At 40.1% G+C, this 22,404-nt stretch overlaps 1 protein-coding gene across 1 annotated transcript in view; it reads right to left on the bottom strand.

Annotated features, from left to right (window-relative positions):
- Positions 1-5,295: 5,295 nt before the first annotated feature.
- Positions 5,296-22,404, bottom strand: part of LOC126161357 (transcription initiation factor TFIID subunit 9) — a 58,341-nt gene continuing 41,232 nt past the window's right edge. The window contains exon 5 of the mRNA XM_049917126.1: positions 5,296-5,718. Within this exon, the coding sequence (XP_049773083.1) occupies positions 5,570-5,718 (149 nt within the window). The 3' untranslated portion in view covers positions 5,296-5,569. The remainder of the gene's footprint in view (positions 5,719-22,404) is intronic.

The raw sequence follows: 22,404 nt of genomic DNA, 5'->3' as shown, positions 1-22,404 counted from the left end.
AAAGGCACTTAGTCTTTTTACGTGTTCATCAAATGTCTCTGAGAACACTGTAACGTCATCTAAACAACAAAGATACATAATCCACTTCAGGTGACTTAGAAGATTATCCATCATACGTTCAAAAGTTGCTGGTGCATTACACAAACCAAACGGCATTACCTTAAACTCATACAGACCCTCAAGAGTAATGAATGCTGTTTTCTCACGATCAGCTTCATCTACTTCGATTTGCCAGTATCCCCAGTACATGTCCATAGTTGAGAGAAACTTAGCCCCCTTCAGACAATCTAGTGTATTGTCAATTCGTGGAAGAAGGTAAATGTCCTTTTTACTTATTAAGCTTCCTGTAGTCAACACAAAAGCGCCAACTGCCATCCTTCTTCCTGACGAGGACAACTGGTGATGACCATGGGCTCTGCGAAGGCTGAATAATGGCCTCCGGCCAGAACACATACAGTATATATATGGCTACAGAACATTCCAGTACAATGATTCTTGACATTTGTGGATACTTCTAGAATGAACTCCAACTGAATATAGAAATTAAAATTGTACAGTCCAGGTGAGTTTTGTACTCACGACCCTCCATGCAACAGTTTAGTATCATAACCACTACACCACGGTGCTACTCAGCTTCTGCGGCAATACTATTTTCAGCAACGTTTTAAAGCTGTTCCATAATTTGCTGTTCCACTTACATTATAATATGTTTTTTACTATCTGCCCGTTGTAGAAATTTAAGGTTGACATCTAGTTGTTTACTGAAAGAACAGCTGACCTCTGTACCCAGGTGCAACTGTTACATCAAAAATATTGTTTCATGTTCTTACACTGAAGACCACCTTACCAATCTCCGATCGTTGTTTTCTGTTTTGCAGTCTGTGGGTCTCAAGTGCACTATTTTTTCAGCTGTCAATTGAGTACCTAGGTTTTGAGGTTTCTCACATGGGGATCAAGCTGTTGGGTCACCATGTTGACACAACTGCAGCTTAGCTGCGGCCGACCTCTATTGGGGAGCTGCAGGTGTTTCTCGGTAAAGTTGCATGCTATCATGAGTTTTTACTGGAACCATTCACTGTTGCTCAGCCACTGCATGTGCTTTTACATAAAAATGTGCCTTTTTTCTGGTCCCTAGCTTGTGACTGAGCATTCACTTTCCTCAAATCTAAGCTTCAATCTGCCTCGTGCCTGGCTACTTTTCAGCAGGGTCAGCATCTCATGTTGGCTACAGATGCCTCTCAGTACAGTCTTGGTGTGGCGTTGGCACACAAATAGATGGGCAGGTCTAAATGACCCATTACTTACACTTCTAAGACGCTAACTCCTGCTCAGCGGCGGTTTCCTCAAATTGAAAATGAGGCTATAGTGAATGTCTTCACCCTCAAGAGATTCATGTTTGCTTGTGTGGTTCTAAGTTCCATTTAATCACGGATCACAAGCTGTTGGTTGCTCTTTTTAGCTTTTCAGCTTCTGTGCCAGACAAGACAGGGCCTCATTTGCACTCCCGTTAGCATTATCGGATCCATTACTGGCTGACAGTGCAACATGCTGATGATGATGCCTTATCTTACCTTCCGATCAGCCCGGACCTGGTTTTCAATCAATATGAGTTGCTCCAACTGGCTGTTGTGGCCAAGCGGTTCAAGGTGCTTCAGTCCGGAACTGTGTTGTTCCTACAGTCGCAGGTTCGAATCCTGCCTCGGGCATGGATATGTGTGATGTCCTTATGTTAGTTAGATTTAAGTAGTTCTAAGTCTAGGGGACTGATGACCTCAGATATTTAAGTCCCATAGTGCTCAGAGCCATTTGAACCATGAGTTGCTTCCCTTCTATCTAGATATTGAGAACCGGAACACAGTCAATGGTTTTCCCGTCACTAGTGCTACGATAGCATCATTCATCACAGTGGATCCTGACTTAGTCGTGTCCTCTTTTTTTGTGCTGCATGGTTGGCCGGAAAAAACCCCGGGGCATGCCTCGGATCCCTTGCATTATTACTTCTCCCTCCGGCACTGCCTTTTTGCGTTTGACGGGTTTCATTTGTTAGTTATGGAGGGCACTACTCCCCACGTTGAGATTCCTGCTTTCCTATGCTGCAATGTTCTGTGGCTTCTGCATGTCTGACATTGTGGGACCTCTCACACCAGAGCTTTGGTCTGCTGGTATGTTTACTGGTCAGGCATAGATGGGGACATTACATGGCTTATCATCGTTTACATTCACTGTGTTCAGCAACAGACAGCCCGGCCCTGGAGGCATCTTTTACCCCCTGGCCGTCACTGCAGTGCCCTTGGGAGCGTCTACATGTCAATTTTGCTGAGGCCTTCATAAATCAGTACTGGCTCACTGCAGAGGATGCCTACTCTTAGTTTCCCTATACGGCGCATTGTCTGTTCCAATCTGTAGCAGCCACCTATTTTGACTCAGTCTAAGAAATTTGCAATTGACAGACTTCCGTAAACCATGGTTATTGATAAAGAGTCCCAGTTTGTTTCTTGAGAATTTGCATCTTTTTGTCATGGTAGTGGTGTTTGCCGTTTCATCCTCAATCTTATGGTGAGGCCAAACGCATGGTTCGAACATTTAAAACTCGGATGCGAAAGTATGTACCTGGCAGGTCCCCTGAAGCTACTGTAGACCATTTTTTGAGTTCGTGCTATTTCACTGTGGTGGGGGACAAGAGCCTTGCAGAGCTGCTACATGGATGCCAACCACTCACACTCCTTCACCCGCTGCATTTGATGCCACATCCACAAGTGTTGGCGGGTCTGCGACGGTTCCGGCCAGGTGCACCTATTTGGGCTCATAGTTTTGGCTGCCAGCTGAACTGAGTTCCTGTTGGTCATCAATCATCGCTGGAGCTGGCACATGTGTGTCATCCGTACTCCTGTCACATCGACCAGCTATGGGGCCTGTTCTGGAGGGTCTACCACCTCCATCGCTGATGCCTGCTCCTGCATCGCAGATTGTCCGGTTTGTGCTGCAGAAAGGGACGCCGACTGCTGACCTTGATGAGGACATCGCTAGGGAGACACCATCCGCGGTCCTTTCCTATGGCCTCTCACGAGTGGGGGAACAGCGCGCCAAATCACCCCTGCTCACCACATGCTGCAGCTCTACATTTGCAGGACTTCCATATACCATGGTTATCGATAAAGGCTCCAAGTTTGTTTCTTGAGAATTTGCATCTCTTTGTTACGGTAGTGGTGTTCGCCATTTCATAACTCCCCTGTTTCATCCTCAATCTATGGCGAGACCAAACCCATGGTTCAAACATTTAAAACTCAGATGCATCTGGCAGGTCCCCTGAAGCTGCAAGCTGCTTCAGACACCCCCCCCCCCCTCCTCCCCACAGTAGCATTGTTTTTTTATGGGTTTTCTGTGCCTAGTGTTTTATATGTATGTATGTGGTTTTCCCACACCCTAGAAGGGACGAACGACATAGCTTTACTCATGATGCACGATTCCAGAGAGGATGTGTCCATACAGTTCACAGGCCTGCTTAGAGGTGCCATGTGGGTCGGGCCCCTGGTGAGGTGCTAAAGAAAAAGTATTACTTAAATGATCGCAAAAGAGCACTCTGCCTATCTGTAACCTGTATTACTGCTGTCCAGTGAATGTGTTCATTGCTATGCACAACTTGTATAAGCACTTTGAGATATTTACTTGTTCTGGCTATTTTGTAGGTTTCCCTCATTCATTCTGAAGACAGTGTGTTACCTATAGTGATTCAAGATTTGCTGCAGGATTTCCTAGTATTGCTTTTTTTCTTTGTGGAAACTACTTTCAATCATCTTTACAAACTTATTACTAAACATGTTGAATTTAGACCTGGCATTGTATTCACTGTAAATTTCATCCCAGTCAACATTTTTAAAATTTTCCTTAATGCCTTCTATTGTCACTAATCAATCTCTCTCTCTCTCTCTCTCTCTCTCTCTCTCTCTCATGACCACTGTCTCTGGCCGCTCAATTTGGCTAAAGTGGCCAGAGCACAAATAATGTGTGTGTATGTTATGTCTGTGAGTGTGTGTGTTTTTTCTACTACAGAAGAAAGCTTAAATGTATAGCAGTGTTTTTGTTATGCCTGTCTGCGATTCCACGTCTCCTCTGTATGATGAGTAGCAATCTATGATTTTTATAATACTGTTGCTATTCCATCCTGGACTCTCCATTGTTTCCTTTAAGTGTTTCTGGACTGTACATGTGACTAAGACATGTAATGTGACAAACTGTGCATCGATATCTGATATTCAACTTACCACATGGTAGGTGTATATCTGTTTAATTCCTGTAACTACGTATGAATACATTATTTGTCAATGTACTACAATCTCTGGTGGGGGCAGTACAGCCAATAAGGAGATGAAAGTGGGAAGAAGAGGGGGAGATATGGATGGAGACAGAAAGACTGTGGAGCTATAGATTTTAACAAAATTATAAAACTACATTTTTTTCACAAAGTATCTTTCACAGTACTGTATGTATTAGACATTGTGATTATAATATACAGCCGTGCTCGCCTAATTACACGTGACGTATATGAGGGTGCTAAACTGGATGTAATGAAATACGACATGAATGCAACATCACAATTGCGTATGGGTTGCTGCATATATTGAATATGTTTGTATTTTATAAATAAAAAGTAAGTATTAATCTGTTCATGCATTTGGTACCTATGGCTTGTATGATATATTTCAGAGGCTTCCATGAATCTGGGAGTTAATTATGTGCAACCATGGGTCGAGTAACCTGTTAACTGAGCGTTACCCCATGCTTTTGGATTACTGAGGCTCTGTATTTTGTAATCCATTAAAACTACCAATGGGGAAACTAGAGGAATATATTACTCATCGATAATGCTTAAAATCAAACATTACTGGTTTCATCTTGTTAGTGTCATAGTTGGTCTGTGTTCTCATTAAGTTTGCATTCAACTGGTGCCCAATGTGTACAGATAAAAAAATGTATTAAAAACCTGTTATAAGGATCACTGTGGATGCCATGTAAAGAAGTGTGTGTGTGTGTGTGTGTGTGTGTGTGTGTGTGTGTGTGTGCGCGCGCTGACATGATCTCCCATGTTGTCACTGTTTGCCGCTCTCAATACCAACAATTACTTCAGCTATTTTGTTTCATTTAGTGTTGACTGAATGCAGTACCAAAAACCAATTGCAACATATGATCACAGCTATTACCACACTAAAATATTAGAGTTGTCTTGTGAAAATTTTGTTGCATGCAACAGGAAACAGGGTAGTAATTTTAACACCAAAGAGTAAAGAATGACAGCACTGATGAAAACAGAACCATTTTTAATTGAATTGTACAATGCATATCTTGAAGTCCACAATAATAATAATAAAGTAGCTACAGTACTTTACGTCTCGAGCACTAACTGTCACCTCACAATTTTCTTCAGGACATAAAATAAATAAAGTAAAAAAAATAATTAAAAAAAGCCATTTAACATAGTAGGTAAGTGAACACAAAGTCTCTTTAATTGTACAATATCATCCATTCAAAACCATAGTTAACTGAAACACAATCTCTTCCAGTTCACACATTTTCACTCTAAAGTATCATAATCTTCACTCTCATCTTCTCGCTTTCGTTTTAAGCTTCCCCCACTTGTGTCACTGTCCTCCAGTTTTAAGGTGCCAGTACCTGACGTTATTTGGACTTTTGGCTTGGTTACAGGTTTCTGGATGCTGGGTCCTGGGAAAAAAGATAGTCATAAAAATATTGTTTGATTAAATTAAAAAATATTTTACATGGAACCTCAATAAATTATCAGCACTGCTAAAATAATTTATGCAAATTCTGTAGAAAGGTTGACAGCAATTATATGAATTGGTGCATGGTGACAAATCATTAGATTTACACAGGAGGTGTGTTCATAAAATTTTATTACCTTGAAAAAGGCATACCAGCAGACCTAGTAGAGACTGATATCAACAAGCCACGATACCACAGTATCATGCTAGAAAAGTCAAAGCGAAATGGAACAGGACACTAAGACACGCAGCATCATACAGTAATTCGTTTTTGGCAGCAGTGGAAGTGTTGCAGCTGTATCCCGACAGCAAAAGCAGAGAAATGAATCAGCCCGAGACAGCTAAAACATTTCAAATGTTGCCGAAAATGAATTAGTGTATGGTAATTCACTACATCATTTTGTTTTGGCTCCTCTAGCAAGATGCTACAGTACATCTGCAGGTGTAGCTTAACAAACACCAAAATTAATTATGGAATTCCACTAACTTTGTTGGCAAGTTCATTGCCATGATATCCAAGTAACTCTGCATCCACAGGAAAATTTCATTTCTATGGAAGATGTATAGCAGGCCGTGAATGTTACAGATCAGCGCATCTTCGATCTACTGCTTGCAGTCCACTCAATGAGTCACTCCATACAAGTAAGTTCAGGTTTGGGAGAGTTCCAGTGCGTTGAAGAGCTCAAAATACAGCTGTCAGTTTTGAAGTAAATGTGCTGACCATATCTGATACCGGGTCTTGCACATTAAACTGACCTTGGAGCCCTCTTTATATACAGTTTAGTGAAGTCTATAATTGTCATATAGAAAGTTAAATATCTGGTGGTAAATGGTGGAGTCTTTGTGCCACAGTGTGCCCTTTTCTCAAATGATATCCTGAGAACTGTGGATGTAGGGAAACACACAGATTCCGCATTTCTGGAATGTGTTTCACGTGGTGCCACCCTGCAGATTGTTAACAGAGCTCCAGGCATATGGAATAGGTTCCCAAATATGTGATTGGCTTGAAGGTTTCTTGAGTAAGAGAACACAGTACGTTGTTATCAACTGCGAGGGTTTGTCCCAGGGAAGTGTGATATGACTACTTTTGTGCTCTATATACATAAATGGATCTGATGGACAGGGTGAGCAGCAACATGTGACTGACTGCTGAAGAGATTGTAGTACACAGAAACATACCATTATTGAGTAGCTGCAGAAGCATAGATGGCTTGGATGGAATTTCCATTCATTATGACGAGTGGAACCTGGGCCTAAATACAGAAAAGTGTAAGCGAATGCAGATGACTAGGAAAAACATCCTGTACTGTTCAAATACATTATTAGTGCTGTGTTACTTGTCTCAGTCATGTCAATTAAATATTCATGTAATAGAGGGAAAGATTCCACATGGGAAAAATATATCCAAAAACACAGATGTTGGATACAATGAAATATTCAGGTATAGCAAATCAATATGAAATGAAACAAACACTTAATAACAGTAGTACGATATGCGAATGTTCATCTTTGATTTATTAGGAGAATTTTATGAAATTGCAGCTCATCTATAAAGGAGACTGCATATAGACCACTAGTGTGACCAATTTTTGAGTACTGCTCTAGTGTTTGGGATTGCCATGAGATTGGATTAAAGGAAGATACTGAAGCAATTCTGAGGCTTGCTGTAGATTTGCTAGTGGTAGATTAGAGCAACAGACAAGTGTTACAGAGACACTCTGTGAACTCAAATGTGATCTCATATACTTTTCCTGAAACACACAGAAAAGTTAGAGAATCTGCATTTGCAGCTGACTGAAGAACAACTCTACCGTCGCCAACATACATTATGTGTAACGAATGTGAAGACAAGATAAAAGAAATTAGCACTCGTATGGAGGAATAAAGACATTCATTTTTCCCCTCATTACATTTTTGATAGTTGATAATGATCGCTTAGCTGAGCAGAAGGAGCTAGTGTTGTACTCTTTGAAGTGAGATGCCTGCTTCTGCAAGGATACCGTCGACTCGGCTTGTATGAAAGGCTCCAGTTGCTAGTTTTACGCTGTTATCGGATCCAGGTTCTAGTAAACCTAGTACAATGGAGCTGCTGAACCACAAGCAACACGTCCATAGCCAAGCTAGATAAAAGTGGCATGCTCTAAAAGATTCATAAAACCCCCAAATCCATTCCCTGAGGAGGAAGTGGAGTAGGTTCAGTTTCTTCATGCAATTATCCTGGAGTTGTCATATGTTAGTTTACTGCAAATAATAATCCTAAAAAGCGAAGTTAGTCAGCTACTTCAAGTAGTTGGTTTCCTAAGTAAAGCTCTGGATGGGGAGGTACATACTAAAGTACAGACAAAAATACACAACATGCATTATGTTGGTGACACTACGTGTGCTTCTGGGCTCAATCTTGTGTCCTCTGTGTGGCATTCTGAAGTTGCCATTACAAACTACATGGCGATTGAGATCTGTAATATGTACAGACATCATCGACAAGTAAAGGCAATAAGACTGTGGGGGCCGCAGTGAAGAGGGTAGCACTCAGCACCGACCCCTGTGGGACTCCATCTCCTGGACATATTGGGTACTAGGGACTGTGCCAAGTTGTACACGAAACAGACCAAATGATAAAAAGTACTTTATAAAAAATAATCAGTAGGCAACCCCAAAGACAACACTTGTGCAATATTGACAAAATGTGATAGCATGCTGAAGAATCAAATGCTTTTTGAATATCAAAGAATACAGCACACACGTGTTGTTGGTGCGAAAAGGCATCTGACTGCAGACTCTAATCCCAGAAAGTGGTCAATGGTAAACTGAAATTGTCATGGAGAAAGTAGTCATTTGGATTCTTAGCACTAGCATAGTTACCTAGAGACCATTATAACAATTTACATTAAGTAACTGTCCGATGAACTGGTTTGTAATTATCCACGTTGAGTATGTCTATTCCCAGCATCAGGTAGGGACCACTCTGCTCTCCGTCAACTTGGAGAGAAAAATTCCCTCTCACCACATTCAATTAAGATGCTCCACAACACAGTACTCTTAACTGCTGTTGGTCAGACATCGAAGCATAAGAAGCTTCACAACAATTGGTCAGACATCGAAGCATTGGTTGAGTATTCTGTAGAATACCCGGGGACATCTTTCTATATGAGTGCTTTTGAGTTTCCATTCAGTAAAAAGAGCATTATAAGTTTTTAGGTGGTGGGAGTGAAACGACAAAGTGCTGCATTCTGCTACATGTCAGTAGTCTGTAAAGGTAGGGCGGTAATTAAAGGATTGATATTTTTCTCCAAAACGTGCAGCGGTATGTACCAAATCCAAAGACACAGTGATAACGTCTCTACTCTGTGAAATGCTAATCTGCTGTGGGTAGTCAAGGTGTACAAATATGTCAAAGTTTAAACTAGACTCAAGTATGTACCCTCATAGAGGAGACATAGTGTTCACTTTACTTTCATCCTTTATTTATTTATTTATTTTTGTTAAAAATTGAACCTACATTGCAAGTTACTTAAATGCAATTAAGTTGGTCACAGAGGGATGTCATTTTAGTGCTCATCATCATTCACTAATGGCCCTGGTTATTTCATAGGACCACAAGGGTACGGATTTCCATTTGGGACAGTGTGTGGAAAATGGTATCACTTCTGCACCACCTTTGCTCACAGATGTAGAATCCTACACCATCCTTTCTGTATGTTTCTCCTCAGTGACTCAAACTTGCACTTTGGAGGTATATGCTGGCCAATTAGCTCTTCTAAGGGACTAACATGGTAAAAACTCACTGATGTTTTGATTTGGTAGGGAAAGTACCATCGGAAAGTGATCACTATTTCACAGGTCTCTGCAAACATTCTAACAGCATAGCAGATGCCATAGACAGCAATAAAATGTGATTGTTCTCCTGTGTTTAATAGCCAGAGTTCAAATTCAGAGAAAAACAGTTGTCCTCTGCGTTACTAGCACTGCTCCTCCACAAAGAATTGTTGGCATTAAAGTCCCCCATTAAACAAATAAAGGGTTGGGCAAGTTATACTATAAGGGTTGCTATTGCTTGATAAGATATTTCCCAATATGTGGATAGAGACAGTTATACCTTTTAGTCTGGTGTTTAGTAGTAACTGTCTGCTGTAGATGTTACAGTTTATTAGTATGAATATGCTTCAAGATGCTCTCTCTCTACTGACATGTAATAGGCTTGGTAATGTCTAACACTATAGAAAAGGTCTTCTAAGAAATTTGATTCCTGTACTGCAACACAGATGCAATTAGCTGGCATGCACAATTGTGCTACTTGGCCTTGCACCTCGTATGAGGTTGGTGGAAAATCCAGGTACGAGGATTCTTCCTTATGTCAGGCAGGGATCCAATTTGGTCAGAATCATCAGATATTTTTTTGTTCTCTTTTCTTTCTTTTTGTCGCTGGTGAGTTTGAGTTTGTGTGAGATTTTGCTGTCTTTTAGCTCTGGATTGGATTATGACTAGGCTTCTCTGAAACACAGTGCCCAATGCTCTTCGGTCCACTAGTTCGTGTGAGGTCACATCTCTGTTTCGCATTTAGAGGAGGATGCCTTGGATGGTGTCCTCTCCTATGTTGGGATCAGGGACATTCAAAGTGTTTTCGGCTGCATCAGCATGGAGGCATCAGCTGGTGCTATAGGTTTGGGGACCAAAGGAGTTAGCAGTCTCTCCTTCCGGTAGGTGGTTGAATGATTTGCATGGATGTGGCTACAAGGTGTATCGGGTATAAAACTGATCACAGTACCTGCAGAAGCTGTGATAACGTTGATGGAGGGAAGATGTTCATACTTCTTTCTGGCGTCAAGGTAAGATGATCAGTTTAGTGTTTTACATTCTTGGATCTTCCTTTTGTACTTGGGCATGAGGCAGGCCTAGAACATGGAGAACACTGGCATGGACAATTAACATGTTGTCATGTTCGGTTCCTGGGTAAAGCCCTTCCACAACATCCATATATAGGTTCAACACTGCAGCTACAGAACAAGTGACCGTGTAATGTAGGCTCTGAAAACATCTCATACGTGGGGTAACACACGGTTTAACATTGCATCTCTAAACTATTACTTTAATTTTCTTTGGTAATATATTGCCTTCAAAACCAAGGATAAAAGCACTTGGGTCATTTCAATTGTCCTTCAGGTCTTACTGGATTTGGAGAATGAAACTGACTCATCACTTTCCTAGGTTGGTTCACAATTTGTCGCTTTCTGAGGTATCGAGTCTTGGTGGAATGCAATACCTTCAGCCACACTGAAATTTTATGTGGAGTGACAATGTTTGTCACATTTCAAAAGTGCTTGTTGTTAACATAGCCATTGCTGTTTTGATAAGCAGGGAACAATTTCTCATTTTTTCCAATCCAGCAAACTTTCGTAACTTATCCTCAATATGTTTGACAGCAGTCCAACAGCTCATTAAGCGCAAGCTGCTGCATCTCATTAATGCACAAGCTGCTGCATCATCTCTGCCACAACAACCAGCCATATACATGGCACAACTTCCTTGCATCATGTCATTCCAAGCTTTCAATGAACAACAAGAGGAATGTAACCAGGGGCACATCAGGTCAACGATCACTGCACTACACATCAAACACAAGTTTCTGTCAACACCTGGCACAGGAGTTTACTGCCTTACTCAGCAGTTATTCTCGACTAGTAGGCCACAGTTGCAAGTTTTTGAAAATTTAGTTACTGCACTCACTAATCATTATGAGGATCAGATACAGGCTGCTGCAGCTCGTTACAAGTTCTTTCGACTGTGGAAAAAGCCGGAACAGATATACTGTTAGTGGGTCACTGTACTTCAGGGTTTGACACGGCAGTGTCATTTTCAATGTAGCTGTGAACAGCACTAAAGTGATGCAATTACATACAATGTACCAGACAGTAGGATTCATTAACAAATTCCCATTATGATCCCTTTGAAACAAGTGTTATAAATTAATGAACGTCAGGACTCGTGTGCTAATGCCATGGAAATTTTTGAGGTGGCTCTGATTTGCAGTGTGATACAAAGTAACAAACAGTTATGGCCTTTCAACCAACCACCGCGTGCAAACAGGCCACCGCACTGTGGACAAAGTAAACAAGTGTGTCTGCTGTGAGATCATGACCCCAGTGCTTTTCCGTGCAAAAAAGACCTAACTGCCATTCGCAGAATGTGACTTGCTTTGCTTGTGGAAAGCCGTGTCACGTCCTATGTGTGCTTACAACAGAACAAGAACTTTACCCACATTCGCTCTCGTAAATGTGGGGCACCTTCTCACTCAGTGAACATAGTTTTTATCTAAACCGGCTACCGATACTAGTAATGACCAACTTCGGAACATGCCTTCACCCAGCCCAAGTGCTGTGTAATGATAGTCAAACTAACTGTTTGTGAACTTAGTCATTGCCGGACACCATGTGCTACTTCAGTTGGACAATGGTGCTTCAGTTACATTGCTTAAATGTGGGCTCATCACAGTTGACAAAATCTTGCACGCAACTTACTGCATATAACAGTCAGGACATTCCAGTGCTTGGTACATGTAATTTGCCTGCCAATTCCAGTTTCAAACCACAACGGCGACATATACAATTTTGTGTTCGCGAGTGTGAATATTTTTTTTTTGGGTTAGATTCTTTCAATTTGTTTGGTCTCTGTATTCACGACAATGTACTTCCTGTTTCTACTTTCAATTCAAAAGACAGTGTTACTAATTTGACCGAGGAGTCTCCCAATTTATTTTCTGAAGCTCTTGCCAGGGCAAATAATTTTGTGGCACATGTTACAATGAAAGACAATGTGTAACCTCAGTTTTATTGGCTGTGTCTCGACCCTCATGCACTTAGAGACAAGTTGAAAATGAACTTAAAGAATGGCATGACAATAGTGTTATTGCTCCTATCCAGGCTAGTCAATGGACTTTTCCCTTAGTCATCTTACCAAAGCCTTCTGGAAGACTTTGTGTTGACTTTACATCCACTGTGAATTCACGAATAACTATGCATACTTATCCGTTGCCTTGCCCTGAGGAATTAATGGACAGACTTGGTGCAGGCAGCTATTTTTCAAAGATTGACTTACTCAATGCATATTTGTAAATTCCACTATACAAGAAGTCTCAGGAAGTGTTCGTCATTAACACACATTTAGAGTTGTTCAAATTTTTGCACTTACCTCTTGGCAGCACTTCCGCACCTACCATATTCCAATGCTATTTATAACAGTTTACTGCAAAAGTTCCATTCTGTTCAAATTACTTGGTTGATATTGCATCAGGATGTACACCGGAGGAACATATCAATAAACTATGCATGCTTTTTCAAGTGCTTTCAGCTGCCAGTCTGAAGTGTCGCCTGTACAAATGTGCCTTTTTTCAGACTGAAATTCAGTACTTAGGCCATGTTCTTAATTGCCAAGCTGCTCATCCCTTTCACTTACATTTGCTGGTCATCTGGAACCTCCCTGACCTGCAGAACATGAAATTGTGGGCAGTTTTTGGGAAGCTGACATTATATACGGTTATACCCAATGCAGCCCAGATCGCGGTTCAGTTGCATCCTCTGTGCCGAAAGGATGTGCTTTTGTTTGGACCAAAGGGTGTCAGGATGCATTTTAGAAACTTAAAAATGCTTTGTCGAGTGGCAGATGCCTTGTTCGTTTTGATCCCGCTAAGCCTGTGGTTTTGGCAGTGGATGCTTCTTCGTATGGTATCAGAGCTGTGCTCTCACACAGATTTGGTTCACAGGACAGGCCGAATGCTTTCACTTGCAAATTACTGACCAAGACTCAATGTAATTATTCCCACCTCGAGAAGGCACTCTGTATTATCTACGGCCTGATAAAGTTTCACAATGATCTGTTTGATCGGAAGTTTTACCTACTGATGGACCATAAGCCACTTCAGTCTTCGTTTCATCCACCCAAACCTGTTCTGCTGTGCATGGCTCAGAAGCTGCCATGTTGGGCATTGTTACTATCACTGTATCAGTACAAAATCTTGTACCGGCTCACCCTTTCTTGTCTTCTTGTTTGCCCTGATTCTGAATTCTATGCTACTGCCACATCTTGTTGTCAGATAGATTTGCAGGACACTGAACTTTTACAGACTTTTCCACTGCACTATAGGAAAATTACTCAGGCCACAGATGCATACTTGAACCTTTTGTTGCACTACATCCATACAGCCAGGCCTCGTTCAGTGAAAAACATTCACAATTCTTTTGTGCGTCAATATTTTCCCGTGTTAAAGCGTCGACTGCACACCGACCAGCGCAGTGCTGCGAAACAGATCAAAAATGTGCTGACCTGCATGCCAATGGAAAGAGCGGGCAGGAAGACAGAGTTCAGTGCCTGCTGTCAATGCTGATTAAACCAGCTGCCTCGTCGCTGCTCAGCCACTTTGAGAGCATCAGTACTCAGTAATAGGAGGACAATACTTAGCCTGTATTCTGTGAATGGTGGTAGTAGTAGTAGTGTATGTAGGAGGCACAGGAAAGCACTTTATAAGGAGAAGTTATGTTTCTTTTCTTTTTAGAAATAAAGTGCCCTATTAATCTGAAAGTGTTTCATTGTTTTGTACAGATATTTTGGATTCCTGCCACCAGCCACTGAAACTTCTCTCCTTCCTTGTTTGTGCCAGTGCTGACTCCCACAGTAAAGAGACAACACAACTGGACGAAATTCTTTAGGAGGCAAGATTCATTACAGACAAAACCACGAGCGCATTGACTTTAAACACATCTGTGTGTCTACCGAGTTGTTGGTAATAGAGGATCTTACACACTGTAGGTAAGTTGATGCTATCTAATGTGTCCCTCCCCAAACAATTCACACTACAGGAAAAATAGCAGTTAAACGCAAAATGAAGGTATGTTCTCGAAACTTTGACAAAAGCCCGTACCGAGCTACTGAGCGTCTCTCCTGCAGAGTCTTCCACTGGAGTTTATCTATCATCTCCGTAACGCTTTCACGATTACTAAATGATCCTGTAACGAAGCGCGCTGCTCTCCGTTGGATCTTCTCTATATCTTCTATCAACCCTATCTGGATGGAGTCATATCATAACAACAAAAAACAGGGGGTCACATTAGCATATTATACGACAGGAATAAGAGATAATTCAGAGTGGGAAAACATTAAATACAGTGTGCTGCAAGGTAAGGTGCTCAGCTCACTTTCATTCTCAGTCTATATGCGTGATTCACCTGCAGCATTGGAGGACTCTTCAAAAACTGTAATGTTCGCTGATTACACAAGAAAACCTATAAAGTGCCCAAACACAACCAGGAGAATAGAGGGACAGCCTTTAACTTCTTCACAGGTAACAATTTAACCCTTAATCTTACCTAAACTTTAACTATGCAATTCCAAACAAATAGAAATGATTTACAGGTATTAGAAGTAAAGATCAATGACGATACACTGGCAAGGGCTCCGTGTGAGACACTCCTGAGCATCCAGATGGATAATAAACTGCTGTTGTACCAACAAGTGGATAAGTTAACCGAAAAGCTAAGTTCTGCCTGGTCTTCAATTAAAATCATTCTCGCTCTATTGGCATTTGTAAAGGATCGCTAGCACACTTTCAGTTTTGCCCTAGATCATAATCTTCAGGGGAATCCCAGCTAATTAGTAAAAGGGTTTATTCTACAAGGAACTCAACCATTCACAACCACAGTATTAGAAGTAGAAACGATTTCCAAATTGGCCATATATCACTCTCTACAGCTCAAACTGGGGTTTCATATTCTGGTGCAAAAATCTATAACAGATTATTTGTTTTTGCCTTCTTTTGTTTCAGAGTGCAAAAACAACTAGAGTCATATGCACCCATGTCAAAACTGTAGAACACGAAGACAAAGGGAGGAGTTAAAAACGACTACATGTCGATCCAAATCGATGGAAGAGAAGATAGCTAAAAACAGGGACGTGGAAAAAGGTCTATAAAATACGCCCTAGAGAAACGGAGGTCCAGAAGTAAAATTAAAAAGCCTTCACCACATTGCTACAACGGATAAAAAGTAAAACGCGGTTGACAGACCGCACATTGTTCGCAAAAATGGTCAAAAACTCAGATGGCAAACACAAACAGGAATGTAAGCTGTTAAAAAAAAGGGGGCATTCCGTCAAGAAATGACGGACAGTCAAAAGTTCAGTGCAATGTGCACAAAGCAGTAGGGGGGACCACCACTTAACAAATAGTGCACAATACAGAACCTAGTTAAAATGATTTCCTCGCAACGAGAGGGCTGAGGGGAGATTGTCCAGGCTGTTGCGAGAGGCTTAATAACTCAGACCTTGTTTCCATTGAGAGAAGATCAGTGGTGATGCCAAAGTGACACCACCTGCTGACACATGGCAACACAGAGATCATTAGGGAAATGTGAGAACTAGCAGGCTTAGGTACAAGGACTGCAGCCTTGGCAGCAGCGTCAGCAGCCTCATTTCCTGTCAGACCAATGTGACCAGGAACACACATAAACATCCATCAAGAGTGAACAAGTGACAGCTTTCCTAGATCCCTTACACTAAGGGATGGATGGTGTAAAGCACACATAAACTTTGAAGGGCAGTAAGAGAATCTGAGCAGATGACACAGCTGAAAAACCTGTGTCGCTGGCTGAACTGCATGGTCTGATACAGAGTGAAGAGCTCTGCTGTAAATACCGAGCATTGTTCTGGAAGCCGATACCAAAAAACTTCGGCACCATTGACAAAGGCACACCTGACACCATGGTCAGTCCAAGAGCCATCAGTGTACACAAAGGTACTATCACGGAGTTCCATGCAAAGGTCGTGAGACTGATGGCGATAGAGCGAGGCTGGAGTGATGTGCTTAGGAAGGCCAAAGTGAACATGGGCAGCCTCATGAAGCCAAGATGGTGAAGGGTTCACACCCACCGGGATAGTTGCAGGTAGTGTGAAGTTAAGCTGCTGGAGCAAGAGTCAAAAGTGAACTTCAGGAGGCAACTAAGAAGAGGGGCGCACCCCCTGCTGGGGTCATCAAAGAAGGAGGCATAGGATGGGTGGCCACACATGGCAGAAAAACGGCATGCAGATCTGCTGAGGAGGAAGTCATGGCGGTAGGACAGTGGTAGTTTTGCAGCTTCTGCATACAGACTCAACCACGGTAGTGTAAAAAGTGCCAGTGGCCAAATGGATGTCACAATGGTGGATAGTACTGAGACTACGTAAGATGGATGGACGTGCAGATCCATAAACGAAACACCCATAGGCTAGTTTTGAATGGACAAAGGACTGGTACAAACGGAGGAGGCTGGTTCGATCCGCACCTCAGGAAGTACCATTGAGGACACGTATGACATTGAGGGACCGCATACAGCAGGCTGCCAGGTAAGACACATGGAAGGACAAAGAAAGTTTCCCATCGAGTATGAGCCCCAGGAATTTCGTAGTTTCAAGAGCAACAGGCCCAAGTTGTAAAGACAGTGGAAGAAACCACATACACTGCCAGAAATTTAAACACATGGTTTTGTCAGTGGAAAAACGAAAGCCATTGTCATTCATTTTCTGTAATTACAAGGTAGAAAGACACATGTACACAATGTGCATAGATTTGAATAATGTGTCATTATGAGGAAAACAAATCCATTCCTACTGTGTTTATTAAAAGCGAAGTTGATACTGAGTGTATGTGTGTGTAGGCTGGATTAATGTTTGTAAAGAAATTGCAACTCACTTTTATTGTGAGTATTAAGAAGTAAGTAAACCTTGAGCACATAGTGTGCAGAGATTTAAATGATGGGTTGTAAAGAAATTTACAACTTTCATTCCAACTGAAATTATTAAGAGATTGAAAGACATTGGGCACATAATGTGCACCTAGTTGAATGACATGACGTACTGTGGCTGTATTGGCATTCTTGTAGTAATGTCACAATATATGTTCAAATTGCCTGAGTGGCATCCAAGTTAAAGACTTGCGTCAGGCCACTGAGTCACACAAAATTATTATATTATATTGTGGTTGTTATCAGCATTCTTGTAGTAATGTCACAATATGTTTGTTCAAACTGCCTGAGTGGCGTCCAAGTGAAATGTATCAGGCCGTTGAGCCACATAAAATTATTATTATTATTATTATTACTACAGAATGATAATCTCATAACAGACTACAGTGGTGTAATAGTCAAACAGCAAGAAAACTTGGCATGTTAAATTTTATTACTTTGAGGATTAAGTTATTAGATTCATTTATACAGCACTGTGCTGCAATTGACTTGTTATAGAATCAAAAAGTAGCAATCATAAAAATCTAGATTGCTCATTTAGGAAGGGGAATATGCAGTGTTCCAGATATCGATGGTAATTCTGATGTTCTTTCCACCTTAGCTACAATGAGTAATTATAAATTTTCATTTCAATGTATTTATAGTAGCCATCTTTCATAATATTCACTAAATGCCGTTTCCTTTCTTTTATGTAAAGAGTTTAAAAGATTCTGACAATGTAGTATTATATTTCTCAGTTGATGCAGCACTTTGCAGCACTGGTCACAGCAATGTTATAGCCAATGTCTAACAGGTGTGACAAGCTGGGATCTGCAGTGTCACAAATCTTGTTTCGCATTATTGCAATAATTAAAAATAACAAGAAATTAAAAGCTTTTTCTTCTTTAGAGCCACCAGCATTATATATGTCCGATAATGACATGATTATTAGAGCAGATGCACCAAATAATGCTTATAATAGGCAATCTTTATTTACAACATACTGTTTTGGCATTATTGCCATTTTCAACTCCGTCTAAATCGATGTGACGTCCATATTACAGTGTTAGAGGACTGTCTGATAAATGTTAACTCTTTTAATAAGCTGGTAAATATTGCCAATATGTTGAAAATAAAATGTGAATTATGATGTGACAGTAGTTTGACAGTTCCACGCTTACTGTCAAACTACTGTCACATCGTAATTAATATTTTATTTTCAACATACTGGCATCATTTACCATCTTATTAAAACAGTGACAGTTATCAGACAGTCCACTAATGATGTAATATGGATGTCACATCAATCTAGACATACTTGAAAATGGTGATAAAGCCGAAACAGTCTTTTGTAAATAAAGATTACTTATTATAAACAGCTATTTGGTGCATCTACTCTAATAATCATGTCATTATCAGAAATCAAAATCTTTGTGACTGAGCTTGTAATTAGATAATGAAAATGTTAAATCTCCATTAAGTCTTGGTCCATTCACATTGATAACATCAGTATTGTATACAGTTAGAGAGGAATTTATCAATGTAATTTACAAATCCAAACAATGTTAAGTCCAGATTGAAATATCAACACTACTATGAAAAGGATAGATTGTAAAGACGACACGCTGAGCTGCAGACAGGCACAACAAAAAGACTGTTTACACATTTAGCTTTCGGCCAAAGTCTTCTTCGAAACACACACACATTCCCGCACACAAGTACACCTAAGGCACACAACCGCTCTCTCTGGCCACATAAGACTTTCACCAAAAGATAAGTGTGTAATAGTCTTTTTGTTGTGGCTGTCTGCAACTCAATGTGTCACCTTTATGGTGAGTAGCAATCTATCCTTATCAGAATATTGTTACTTCTATTTTTGACAAAAGGCCATGTTGGCTGAAAGCTTATTTGTGACTGTCTTTTTGTTGTACCTATCTGCGACTCAGCGTCTCTGCTATATGGTGAGTAGCAACTTTCTAGCCACTTTCCTTTTCATAATATTGTTACATTCCATCTTGGATTTTCCATTGCTTGTTTGTTATAAAGGAAATATATGGGAATTCAGAGTTTTAATTTTGAGAATTTAAATAGTTCAACAAAAAGAACTTGAAATTACTATACTTACTTGAAGTGGAAATAATAAATATAATAGTTGTAAATATTATTCACAGATATTGAAGATATCATTGAATGATATTCATTTCCAACTTCATAATTAGTACATTGAAAATAATTAACACCATTCTCTATATATAAGTGCCATCCGAACTTTGATAATACTATGAAAAGGATAGTTGTTACCATATAGCGAAGATTCTGAGTCACACACATGCACAACAAAAAGGCTGTCAGTAAGTCTGCCCTAAGCAGCAGGAGACTGTGGTCATGTGTATGAGAGTTGCGTTTGTGTACGTGTGTGTGTGTGTGTGTGTGTGTGTGTGTGTGTGTTGTCTATTTCTGATTAAGGCCTTTTTGGCTGAAAGCTTACTTGCTGACAGTCTTTTTGTTGCACTGATCTGGGACTCGGCATCTCTGCCACATGGTGAGTAGCAACTATCCTTTTCATAATACTGTCATTATTTCATGCTGGATTTTGCATCACCTGAACTTCCATATTTATGAGAACAGAACTTCAAAGCTATGAGAGAGTTAATATTTTTGTGAAAAGAAAAGAGGAGAATAATACAGCTCAAAGTTCTGGATGTGCGGTGTTTCGAGTTTCCTATAAGTCCAGTGCTGATGAATTAATTAAAACTGCAATAAGGATCAACACCAATTTCCAGAGAAACACTGCACATTTGCCTGTAACTGATGAAAAACTGTTCTGTCAACATTGAAAGAAAATTCCCTTCTCATTTACTTACATGAGGCCTCCTACTCTTTATCTGTTGTAGAAAATGTTTTTCATATTATTGTAATTATACTATCCACTGTGATTATCTAGATTTTCTTTCACAACAATTCTCTCACTGTAGATTCTCATTTTGCATGACCGTTCTGGAGTATTTTGATGCTAAAGATCTAATTTTAAATGGAAATTTGAGCACAAATCGGACATTATTTGTTTAACAGATATGTTCACTAAATTTAGTGAGGTTAAGTTGCAGTTACATAGAACGGTCATGCAAAATGAGAAAAATCTTGCCAAATAAAAGGCTTTTTGACAGCCATCATACTTAACTGTAAAGGAGTAACTGATCAAAGATCTTGTAATTTTCTTCACATAACTGTACGAGGAACCTAGAATTCAATGTGTTGTGTCAAATTTTGTTTATTGCATTAATGCAGATTGAAGACACTTGTGCATCTACCATACAGATTTGTAGCAACTAAGTGTTGTCTATGGATGGCATTGTATATTGCAAACAACCCAGTTACATTTTGTTTTAAATGGCATATATATCCATGATAACACGCTAACATAGCAAGTGCTCTGTCTGGTCCCACTGATATTATATTTGGTGAAGGGATTGCTTTTCCCGTGAAATAATCTTTCAAAGCATGATATAGGGAAGAACAACTGAAATGTTGAACTATGCTTTTGTAAATTTTGATTGTAACCTCACTAAGTGCTGCATCTTTATGGGTTTTTACTGTTCTTGCGAAGAGCAGTTCTTCATGGGTTTCTTTGCCAATAATAATGCTTCATTACAAGGTAAAGTTCTTCCCAGAATTAAATTAATGAAGCAAAACAATGGATGGCACAAATTTTCCCAGTTTCTCAGTTTGTCACAGACAAACTGTCAGGGCAATGACGTTTCTGTCTATGTTCAACTTTTAAATGTCCTTCACGCACACTCTGAAGCTGGGTTTGAGAATGTTTTGAATATGAAAATACTACAGTGGATTATCAATCCACATAGTGGTGTTCAAGAAACAGATGTTATATTACAAGACAAACTGATTAGAGTAAGCTCTAACGAAGAACTTAGGATATGGTTTAGAAGAGGGATATAAGCAATTCTGGGATCAGAGATCGTACTTGTTACTTGTCCTGTATTATACACTACCATGAGATGGAAAAGATGTCAAACACAATCTTCATACTTTATGGAAAGGGGTTTCAACACTGTAATATCCTTGCAAAACACAAGGAAATTTGGAAATCACTAACCAAGGAGATTTAACTTTAAACCTAACTAAATTGAAGACTAATATCAAAAAATTGCTAATAAAGCACCAGTCTTGTCCCTCCCACTAAAAACATTCATGTATTATTTTCACCAGATTTACATTTTGCATCATTTAAAGTAATAAATGTATAGAATTTAACATATTTTTTCAAGTTTTTCACTCCAAACTTTACCTATAAAAGCAAGTAGCACTGCATCAGCTGTCAAAAACACACTGAAAAAAGACAGCTAGTTATTATTCAGCTATCGCACTAAGTTCATTAGTTATGTGATCTACCCATCTAATATTCAGCATTCTTCTGTAGCACCACATTTCAAAAGCTTCTATTCTCTTCTTGTCCAAACTATTTATCGTCCATGTTTCACTTCCATACATGGCTACACTCCATACAAATACTTTCAGAAAAGACTTCCTGACACTTAAATCTATACTCGATGTTAACAAATTTCTCTTCTTCAGAAACGCTTTCCTTGCCATTGCCAGTCTACATTTTATATCCTCTCTACTTCGACCATCATCAGTTATTTTGCTCCCAAAATAGCAAAACTCCTTTACTACTTTAAGTGTCTCATTTCCTAATCTAATTTCCTCAGCATCACCCGACTTAATTCGACTACATTCCATTATCCTCGTTTTGCTTTTGTTGATGTTCATCTTATATACTCCTCTCAAGACACTGTCCATTCCATTCAACTGCTCTTCCAAGTCCTTTGCTGTCTCTGACAGAATTACAATGTCATCGGCGAACCTCA

Source organism: Schistocerca cancellata, chromosome 2, assembly GCF_023864275.1.
Source record: "Schistocerca cancellata isolate TAMUIC-IGC-003103 chromosome 2, iqSchCanc2.1, whole genome shotgun sequence".
NCBI lineage: Eukaryota > Metazoa > Arthropoda > Insecta > Orthoptera > Acrididae > Schistocerca > Schistocerca cancellata.
Note: the sequence above shows the minus strand (reverse complement) of the source record. Positions and strands in the feature narration are given on the sequence as shown.